The sequence below is a fragment of the Vanderwaltozyma polyspora genome, genomic scaffold (genome assembly GCF_000150035.1).
Source record: "Vanderwaltozyma polyspora DSM 70294 KpolScaffold272 genomic scaffold, whole genome shotgun sequence".
In the NCBI taxonomy this organism is placed as follows: domain Eukaryota; kingdom Fungi; phylum Ascomycota; class Saccharomycetes; order Saccharomycetales; family Saccharomycetaceae; genus Vanderwaltozyma; species Vanderwaltozyma polyspora.
Window position 1 is genome coordinate 948 of NW_001834507.1, and position 11,841 is coordinate 12,788.

The 11,841-nt window shown below is 30.1% G+C and overlaps 2 protein-coding genes across 2 annotated transcripts; both read right to left on the reverse strand.

Annotated features, from left to right (window-relative positions):
• Positions 1–5,502: 5,502 nt before the first annotated feature.
• On the reverse strand, positions 5,503–10,170 carry Kpol_272p1 (uncharacterized protein; the record flags this gene model as incomplete). Its single annotated transcript, XM_001642264.1, has 1 exon — positions 5,503–10,170. One exon carries the CDS (start codon positions 10,168–10,170, stop codon positions 5,503–5,505), a length of 4,668 nt encoding a protein of 1,555 aa, XP_001642314.1.
• Positions 10,171–11,577: 1,407 nt separating this feature from the next.
• Positions 11,578–11,841, reverse strand: Kpol_272p2 (Ty1/Copia family ribonuclease HI; the record flags this gene model as incomplete). Its single annotated transcript, XM_001642265.1, has 1 exon — positions 11,578–11,841. A coding segment is annotated over one exon (264 nt), but the record flags the coding sequence as incomplete, so codon positions are not given.

The window sequence follows — 11,841 nt, forward strand, 5'->3', positions numbered from 1 at the left end:
CAATTGTCGAAGCTAATATCTGATATTATTAATTCAATGCTTGTGATTTCATATCTGGTCTTAGATTTTCACCATCTCAACTCGTTCATGTTTTATATTACTGTCACTAATGATTATTGTGTCTAACCATCAGTTTAATGAATTAGACTAACTTTTATTGTTAAAAATATTTTTTATTCAATAATCTTAATCAGCATGTCAACTTTACCTTTGTAGTCAAATTTCATTACCGCAACATAACTACAACCATCACTTTTATTACCATCACTTTAACTACCACTATCTTAAACATTATCCTTTTTAACCATCCTTATTATATACACCGTCGCGCACTAAATACCTTTCCTAAAAAACAAGACCGAACCGGAAAAACCTCTTTCCTTGTCACGTTTCCTAAAGACCAACACCGACCCGCGAAAATCTGTTCCATATCACGTTTCCTAAAAAACAATACCAACTCTCCCATCCATTTCGCCTAACCAAGATCAATCCTAAAAAATAATACCAAACCGAGAAAAATACTACCTAATATTACCCTGCGTATATTTACTGCACTCTTTCGCAAATACATTTTTATCCTGTCGGAATTTGCAAAATATATTTTTACATAGTAAAACCATCCTGCCGCAAATACAAAAAACTCGCCTTAACTATGGGCTCTGCCGGAATATCAAGAATAATATATAGGTCCCCAGATCCATCCTAAAAAAATAATACCAAACCGAGAAAAATACTACCTAATACTTCCCTACGCATATTTACTTTATCCAGCCTTAAGAACAAAATAAGATTTCTTCCTATAATAAAGCAATTCTGCCCAAAATATAAAAATCTTGCCTTAACTATGGGATTCTTCTCGCACTATGAAATATATTTTCCCATAGTAAAATATTTCAGATGAAAAGACAAAACTCTCGCCTTAACTATGGTATTTTGTTAAAATTAAAAATGTAATAGTAACTCCAATTGCTCAATTTAAAATCTAATATACACAATTCGATGCTTGTGAATTCAGATCTGGTTGTAATTTTTCACCATCTCAACTCTATCTCCTCTTATCCCCACTGTCACAATCTAATATTCACATTTGCCTTAAACTCATATATCCCACCAAAATAATAATCTACTATCTCATTTATTTCAATAATCTAAATCAACACAAATAATTATCCCAATCTTCCTACTCACATTCTAATATTGGTACTACTACAAGTTATAATAACTGATCTATCATTATATATATGTATCTATCATTATACTGTTGTATCTATTTCGACACCTGGATATTAAACTACCTTATATTATTATCATATATAATTTAAAACACACTAAATTATATATATTCCCACCTCATAAGATTTTAAGATCCCTCTAACAGAAATTCAAACCAGAATAATATCAGTTTCTACCATTCTCATTTCCATTTTTCTGTCACAGAACTAATTCATTTAATATACTTTCAATAGCATTATATCAATTTACATCTATTCATAAAATTAACTTGTATAATTCAACTTATTTTATTATAACTCTTCTCTTTCTTATATATTAATATAAATAATTTTACAATTTTTAGTTCAAAATACAATTTTATATTTTGTAATATTTTTTCTTATATGAGTTTCATCTTTATCCAACTGATAATAAATAATATTTATAGCACTAAATATAAAACTAACAAAACATAAATCTCATCATTTTGAATTTTTTTATCCCTTTGTACTTAAGCGTAATCAATACCAAATCCTTATCACATAAGGATGTCATAAATTATATCACCGTGTTTTTAATAGAGGTGCAGTTATACCTAAATAGTAAGGTTACTGCGATTCAATGGAATAATTAGAATAACAATTGCCAAAACTAGCTTCAGTTACATTTATTGCTATAAAGAGTTATTATTGTATATTATTGTATATTATTTAGTATGCTAACTTGCATATAAAGAAAACATCAGTAACATTATTAATTAGTAGTATATTTACTCTCTAATACAGATCTCCACATTAAGTTTCTCTAGAATACATGAATAACTGACTTTATTCTAATGTACACCAAATTAACTATACAACTATATAATAATTAAAACTTACCAAATACTGGTCAAATAAGACATTACAGATAGACAGCATAATAAGGCCTCCACCAATTTTCTACAGTAAAATGCTTGCTGTAAGTTGTAATATATTTATATAAAAGTGATTTAACTATCATAAACTCTATCTAATATATAGAAGCAAAAGGATACCAACCACCAATTTAGTCATAATTATAATTTTAAGAAAGTGTATATTGTTATTTTATATACAGATCTCCAATTAAAATGCATACTATAGCTACATTGTATTCATATTCTGGTGTATCAATCCTTCACTTAGACATATGTTATATTTAAATATTTTGAACTTAATAAACATTTAATAATGTGATTGGTATTGTAAAATATGTTTTGCCTACCACTAATTTCAATACCAAATGAGCTGTAATATTAAATATATCTTAGTAGTAATAGTTTTATTAAGAGAAATAACTATCACTTTATATAGCTTAAACATTTCATATAATTATTCTAATTAGTTGCGGGTTATGCCTCTAATGCTAAACATCTTCCAAAACACAAAAGTCAATACCAACTAATAGTATAGGTTCCCAAGAGTGATTGTTTCTCGAAAAAAAGTTCAATTGGTTATATAACTTTCATATTCTGAATATTCATATTATTAATAATCGTGATATAAATCTATTAAATAACGTTCTAATATTTATTGTCTATAAACAAAGGAATGGACTTTATTTTCAAAATCCAATGTAATTATTTGATTGGTTAATAGATTAAGTTTTGTGAATAACATGGGAGTTACAAGTTCATATTTCATATTCTAGAAGAGTTGGTACTCCCCTATCAAATACAATATTCTAATATCCATCATAATATCACCAAATATTACTATATAGTCTAATATACTACACGGAATATTCATAACCAAATAATCCATACATATTAGAGCTCCACCTGGATTATAATACAATGTGACATTTATCAATCTTACCTCCTCAACCAATTCCTTCCCCCAAACATCTAATATTCTGTCATTTAACATTTGTATTTTTTCCAATTCCAATTCTACTACCACTTCCATCCAAAAAAGGAATAATTTTTATAAAATAGAACTTTAAAGCATACTTATATTTCAATGCACTGACTGTTTGATACCGAAATAAATCACTAACATTAATATTAGGCAAATTAGCATAATATTTTAATCAATTGTGGTAAGGTAAAATAAATATTTCAAATCTGAAATATAATACGAATATTACTTCAACACTAATTTGGGAAGGAAGTAAATTCAACTTGATCCATTTAATTAAAACTATTAATTCAATTATGAAGAAAAAACCATTTGGATGCTATAAATTACATTAACAGAAATTAAAAATATTTTCAGTTTGCAATAATATCTCATTGGTGATGCAATTCGAATTCAGGTTTTCGACATTTTTCTAAAACAATAAAATCGTATGGAAGTAATTGTACCATTGTTATATGTTAACACACACATAATCTAATAACATGGAACTGTTCGATATGTATTAGATGCTAACACTGCAACTTATCAAAAGGTATATGTTTCTGTTCAATACTAAATCTTCAATAACAATCCAATGTCTTCCTAGAATCCAGGATCCTGCTGCCAATGTGTATATTTCTGCCACAAAGAATTCACTTGAAAAATTGTACATATAATTTCAGAACTCAATCATAAATATAATATGGGCCGCTTCTTAATATTTCCCCGTCCTCTCATCCCCCCTCTTCTCTTCTGTTACCTGGCCAATTGGTCTTTTCTTTCTATCTCAATATTTCATCTCAAATACACGAATTAGCTTATACAGTCGAAGAGTAAACTGAAATATGTTTATGGTAATATCTCTATCATATATATATATATATAGTACATAATATATAAATTAAACTACACATGGATTAAACCCCATTCTACCTATGCAATGATACAGTTGCAAAATTCCTGGTTAGAACGCCAATTAATACATCATTAATAGTATAGCGAATTAAACAAAATCATGATGTAATATGACTAAAATTGGTATAAATGGGATTCTGTGATGATATGGATCTTGCAGAAAATGCAATTCTATAATAAGTCCATACTGAATTAAGTTTCAGCTAATAGCCTCTGAACGATAATTTTTTTCTATTATGTTCTATTTCTGCTTCTCAGTTTCTAATTAAGCCCAACATAAGTACGATAATCAAATATATATCATTCTGTGTTAACTATATTCATATTTCTTATAGATGTCTTATAAATTTATAACATTGAAGGAATGCTTATCATAGGTACTTCCAACTCAATTTTACCTAGCTGCTTCTGCAAAACTTCTCTTACCAGTGTTGGATTCTGGGAATCAATAGATGCAAACCAGTATACCAGCAAAACAACAAATCAGCATATAATTAGACCAATTGGATGGAATTGGTAAGGCATCTATAGGGATAGTTTTGTATGTTAATAAAACTATTCTCACCCTTTAGTTATTCTTTCTATAATGATATGTAAGAACAACAGTTTTAGAGGTTTCTAACGTATAATTGTACTTATACCTTAGAACCAATCCAATCAATAATTTGTTTATACTATCCTAACTATGTCTCAATCTGGTACACAGTCTACCCCAACTGATGTTCCTCTATCCAAGGATACATACACCCTGTTGGTTTCGAATCTGCGCTCACAATCGACACTGTCACTATTGAATATTCTCTCGAATAATTGGCTTACTGTTATAGACTAACTTTTATTGTTATGCCATATTTTATTTAATAATCTTAATCTCCATGTCAACTTTACCTTCGATGCAAATTCCCATTATCTCACCTTAAATACAACTACTTTAACTACAACTATTTTAATTATCACCACTCTAACTATTACCTGCGACATTCATCCTCATTACCTTACGCCTTCACCTTCTTAATACCTTCCCTAACAAACATCACCGACCTTGAAAAACTTTTTCATTTTGTGAGCGAGATGAAAAGTTTAATCTTTTCAGGGTGAATCACGAATTACAAGAATATTAAAAAGAATATTTCACTTTGGCTTAGAATTGAGATATCAGCTTTGGTGGAGTTTGATGGCCTTATGAAACAGAGCCTGACATCATTGGATCGTGGCATTGCCACGATTATCTGGTCTGGTTATGACAATGAATGGTCCTATAAGTAATACACATCGACATCACAACAAAGATTTAAATCAATTTTAATATACACAGTTAATATATCTCCAGTACAAACTTAACTAGTATTTTTTCTAGGATGTTTGAGTTCTAATACAAATTTAGGATAATAATAATATAATGGCTGACATATGTTGACATTACGCAAATTCAATGTTTTAATATTTATCCAGGTCCTCTGTAGTTTCATCCACTGGTGGAACATTTTTACATTAGGCAACTGGGTATAGAAGTTGTTCAAAATGTTTCGAGATGTAACATTATAGAGAGACCAAGTATCATCAATAGAAATTTCTTATTATCAATAACAAACAAATCTAAGTCAATATTACCAAATTTCGAACGTTCCCTCATATCTTCAATTTCATTATAGTTTGAACATTCACTAACTTTTTTGAAATTAAATAGTGATTTAAAAAATTTAAAACTGGTATCCTCAGTGGCCTTAAATGAAACGCTTGCATAATCGCTGAATTTCGATCGAACAAGTTTCCTATAATATACTTCATATGGTTCGTCCCATAATGTTGTAGCATCACGACATGACCCATCATAGAAATACCAAAAGACATCTAACTTTTCATCCTTAAGCTTTTTCCACTGCCAGTTATAAGTTGATACAATTAATCTGAAATCAAGAGATTTATTCACTTCGAGAATATTCCCGTTGGTCACAAATTTACAATATCCAGATAGATTTGTCTTAAATAACTCTTTCATGGAAGATTTTCTTTCAACAAAAGATAGTGTTCTTTCTAATAGACTTGAATTCGTTAATTTATTTATTTTAGCTGAAAACATTTCATCAGTCATAGCCATTTTCATAAAAGCAAAACAGCTAATACCACATTGCTTTAGAGTGAATTTTTTGTCCCAACAGTAACAGATACCATCAGTACCTGTACAATCAGAACATAAATCAGAATCATAATAAACAAAATCAGAATCATAAAGAAGAAAATCAAAGTAGGATTGTTCGACACCATCAGCAATCAAAGCTGACTTAGAATTTCCAGTAATTCCTAAGAATTCAAAAATATTACGTGCATTTTTAAATTTTGCATGTAAATCTTCTTTCAAAGTAACTTTAATATTATTTTTGACCATTTCATTATGAAACTTTTTATTTGAAGGAATCATTTCATTCGTTCCTGATGTACAAAATTTTCTCTTTCTAATAACTTCCTCAACACTCGATTTAATAATTTCATTTCTTTCCTCTATCAACCCGTTAATTTTTTTTCCCTTCTTCTTACCTAACACTTCCAACAACCTATCATTATTATTATTATTCAAAAATTTATATGAACCACAACAAGATTCATGCTCAGATATATTTGCTAGACCATAGAAACTACTCATTTGGCTCACGATACACTTGGAATTGATGGAGAATTCATCTCTACATGCTTCATTCCACAGTGTAATACATGCACTCTCCCCTCTAATTCTTCCAGCAGTCTGGATATATTCGTGAATTTGAGGAAGATAATTAACCAAAATAACATATTTCAATTCTGGAATATTAATACCTTCTGAAACCAATTTAGTTCCAACAAGAATTTTTTTTTCTTTGTTCTTTTTGAATCTGTTGAATGAAATGGTTTTTTCTTCAGATGTTAATTTTCCATGAACATAACAAGAAGAAATATTGTTATTAACCAAATTTTGATTTATAATCTCCACCATTTCCCTTTCCTTACGAACAAGAATGATTTTGGGATTATCAATACTCTTAATAATTCCTTCAACCAATTGCAAAGTCAAAGTAATGGATTCAGATCTGTCTTTAGTAAGAATGAATTCCTTATCTATTCTACTTAAAGGAACATTCTTAACAAAATTATACCAAAGAATATTTTTGTTATCAGTAACATCATAGGTCAAATCTTGCCTATATCCCAAAAATTTAGTCACTTCTCCCATCATACTCTTCCCGACAGTACCAGACAGAAGTAAAACTTTCCAAGCTTTGTCAAAACAGATATTAGAAATATTAAAAAAAGAGTCCATACGATATTCCTGTTCACAAACAAGATTGTGAGCTTCATCGACAATCACCATACCAAGTATAGTGTTCTGAAAAATGTCATACCAATTATTGATTAAATTCAAGAACTGTTCTTTTCCGAAGTCATGAAAAGTTCCAAAATAAACGTCACAGGTAAGCTCTGATTCACCACAAAATCCACGATTGCGCAGAATATCTTTAACTTCACCAATTTTCAAAGTACCAGACAGCTTAAAACGATCCATAATATCGTCTAAAAGACAGCTATATGGCACAAATACAAAAGAAACAAAATGCTTATTCCTTTTGCTAGTGGAAATAATATTTAAAGGTATTTCAAAAATAGCCGTTTTACCAAATCCAGGAAGTGCTTGCACTGGAATAATATCAGAGGAACCAAAACAAACATCAACACAAAGTTCCATCTGTTCTGGTTTAATCTTAAATAAGTCTCCATAAATTTCATCACATTTAGCAATAATGCCTTTCATGTTACCACTTACTAGGAAATTAGGCTTCTCTTTATTTAATTTTACATCTTTAGGAACCAAATTTGAAACTTCATATCCAAGACCCAGTAATTTTATCCAGGATTTGGAAATGAAATATCCATATATTGTTGTTGTGGTATTTTGATATCCTGCCATACCCGTAGAATTAACGCCATATCTCTGGATGTCTGTCGACAAAGAGTGACCAGCCTGTCTTGCGACTGCTGGATCAATACGCATACCGGTATCATCGACAGATAACTCATATCTTTGAATACCAATAATTGCATGTCTTAAGGCCCTAAAATTATAGCGTAAGTTTTCAAGTTCGCATGAAGGATAGTGTTTAATAAGGAAACTAAACTTATTATAATCGATCAAAGTCCCTCTAATCGGATCAACAAATAAATAAGAATCTAATACTTGAGAAGTGAATTCTTCATCACTTAAATCTTGTTGAGGTGTGAGATTAATAACGTCTGGATCCAAGTTACTCTCTGAACTTATTTCATTTAGTAAATCACGATTCATAACATAGTTCATCTCATGACTATGCAGACGCATAATGGGAAATAAAACCAAAATTGCGTAGATAATATAGTCTGAAGCCAACTCATCGACGACCTTGCATATAGGAATACGGGATTTATTTTTTGAATAAGTAGTAATGAGCTCAACTGTTTTATCAACAGGATTAATGAACAGATTTCTTGCATTACCAGCAAACTTAAGTACTCTCATTTCTGGAAACCTATATGGACCACCAGATGAAATGTAGATCATCAACATTAAACAAGTTAGACAATCGACAATAAGATTAATTATTCTATTATTATCATCTTCAGTATAGGAACCAATTGTTGGAATTACAGATAACTTAGTATCTCTGTTAAACAAATCAGTAATACTTATCTTTGGCTGATCTCTTCTTTCAAAGGGAACACATTTGGGGGATTTGATTGTCATTTCTGCCACCACAGATATATCTAGAAGATCTTTGTAATAATGACCTAGATCTTTTAACTTACTATCGAACAAATGTTTAGCGTCGCTATAAAGATCAACTAAATATTCTTTTTGAAATACCTTACCATCTAACAAATATTTCCCAGGACCTAGAGGTATAAAGAAATGTCCAGAAACATCGGTTATTTCTTTGAGCAGATTCTTATAAGTATCTTTAATTAAACAGTAGGTCATGCTTTGATCAGAGTCGTTAGAAGATGTAAATAATACTAACGTACTTGAAATATTCTTTAATTGAACACTACGGAATAGAGTTGCGTAAGCTGTCCAACATTTCAAGGAATCTAAGAAATACCGAAACTTCTCGTACGATATAGTAGGAGGTAACCTCTTACATGGTTTATTCCAATCAAAACAGGATAGACGGATCATCAATTGTAGGAATTCCCTATATTTTACATCACCAGTAATAATAGCATAAAATATTTTACTAATCTTGGTAATTAGATTGTCAGAACAATCATAAGAAGGAATAGGTATATTTTTAGTTAATTCTAATCTTGGAAATACCTCAATCATATATAGGAAGTTGGCAAACCTTGTTCCATATAACTTTAATGTATTGCCGGTCAACTTCTTTGGGAATGGTTCTCGATTAGCAGGATTCGAAAAAGAACTAGTTGATTCTATACAGGCATTATTCTTTCTGACATTAGAATACATTTCATTCAAAATATTAATTGATTCTTTTTTCATTTCAAAATAGTATTCACCAAAGTCTTTTAAGATATTTAAATCATTATCACAAATATCCATTTCATATACATTCATAAATTCCGTAAAAAAATCGGTCACAACACGATTGATATTAGTTGTCAAAGAGCAATGTTCTGAATAAATAGCTGCACCATTAATCTTCTTATAGTAGAGATACTTGATAACACTATGACGTTTTCTAAGTGGGATGACCGTATAAGTTTTAGTTTCTCTTTCTTTCTCCTTCTTACTACGATCTGTAAACAATACTAAATTCCTATTGTCCCAATAGTAACGTCTTGTAATGGTGTCACAATAATCAAACAATTCGGTTGAGTAGCAAGGAATCATTTCAGAATGTTTATTTGTTTCACGTAATTCATCTAAATTGATTAAGTCATATTTTTCAATTTCTGTTCTTTCATCATCCCTAATAAAACCTTTACGAAAATTAGCATCAACAATCTTACGAATGACATTTCCATTCTTCTTTTCAGTGTGGATTAAGAATCTATCAATGATTGTGTATCTTTCAGATATTGTAATGATATTAGATGTGGTAGTTGGAACGGAGGACATTTTTAATAATAATTTGAAAACTTTAGTTAATTTATTCTTTTGATGATAAATATCTGTTAAGGAGATTGTAGTGATCTTAACTAAGTAGAATATATATAACATGTTTAGCTAAAATAACACACCAATAGACTATAAACAACAAATATCTTGTAAATATATATATATTACAAAATAAATATTCATACGCATATCAAAACAATATTGTTTGTTTATTTTAATATTCTATCTCGACAAGAAAAATTTAAAACACGAAAAAATTTTCAGTTCCGTCGAAATTTATTCCCTAATGCTTATCCCCGAGTCCGCTTTACTATTCTCACAAATTATCATCATCTCAGCTGAACTACGGAATCTTGAAAAACTACTCTAAACAACCACGCTTAATCATTGTGCTAACAAACAACAGCGACCCGAGAAAAACTGTTTTGTTACGGCCCTTCTCAAAGACTATAAAGCGACGCTACAACTCGTCTCTCCTTCGCTTTACTCAGATCGCACTAAACAAAAGCACCGACCCGAGAAAAACTTAATCTGATAATAGTCTACTTACTTTTACTTCCTTCAGGAGGCAGAAGCCGAAAATATCTTCGCTTAGTGAAGCCAAGCAGCCAGTTGTAAAAAACTAATATAGAGATGCGGCCGAAGGAACAACATTTTAGGACTAGTTGATGTTTCTACAGACAAAAACCGTGGGAATCAGGTTGGACAAACGTAGATCCTAGTGTTTGGAACGTTATGGTACTTTGTAACATAAATAGTGGTCAATATTAAACATGTTTCTCAATATATTAATTCTATTTAACTTGTAAATACTATGTATTTTAATATTTTGTAATGTTTTTATTGAATATACTTCTAGAACAACTTTTAATAGAACCAATTAGTGACTGAAAGCTCCAAATGTAGTAAGAAATATAAATATTAAAAAACTAACTTCAATTAAATTTCGTCATATAAAATAAACATCTAAGAGTTCCATCAACTACTAATAAATTTAAGTTCAGTAATAATTCATCGCCTGAATAAAAAAGTGGTATGTTTGTTTGCGCAGGTTCGAAACCAGGACGGCACCTATTTCTTGAGATTGGAATAGGTGAGTGTTATTGGACTGTTGATCAGGGTGGGACATGGTTGTACTGGAGTGATAGTGGATATATTAACTGAGATCTAAGGTATAAGTACAATTATACGTTAGTTGTTTATTCAAGCTCTTGGTTTTTTATAAATTCTAAATATAGTATACAAAATATAAAATATAATTTAGTTCATAAAGTGAACATTAGAAAAGAGAAAATATTTTCTAGAAACTTGAAATCTGGTCTGCTTATATACCTTTTGAAAACTAACAGTTACCCTGAATGTGTTCCTGTCAGCAAAGTATATCTTTCAGACATAGGGTTAGATCTGGATAACTTAAGATTGTCATCTACTGATTCCCAGAATCCAACAGCCCCCCGGAAGCTTTAGATGCAAGCTTTCCATAATAAATTAATTCTGTATGTTAATTTATTAAGTAGTTAAATTTGAGACTAATTCATCTCTTAAGGTTTCAAATTGGGATTTAGCTAAAATTTTAGTTAGGATATCAGCCTGTTGGTCTTTTGTATTAACATATTCCAAATCAACAATATCCTGTTCCACTGCATGTCTGATTTTGTGATATCTCAGTGCGATATGTTTAGTTCTTGGATGCATTACTGGATTCTTACTTAACTTAATTGCTGGTTCATTGTCAACATATAATTTTGTTTTGTTTAGTGTGAGATCCATAAC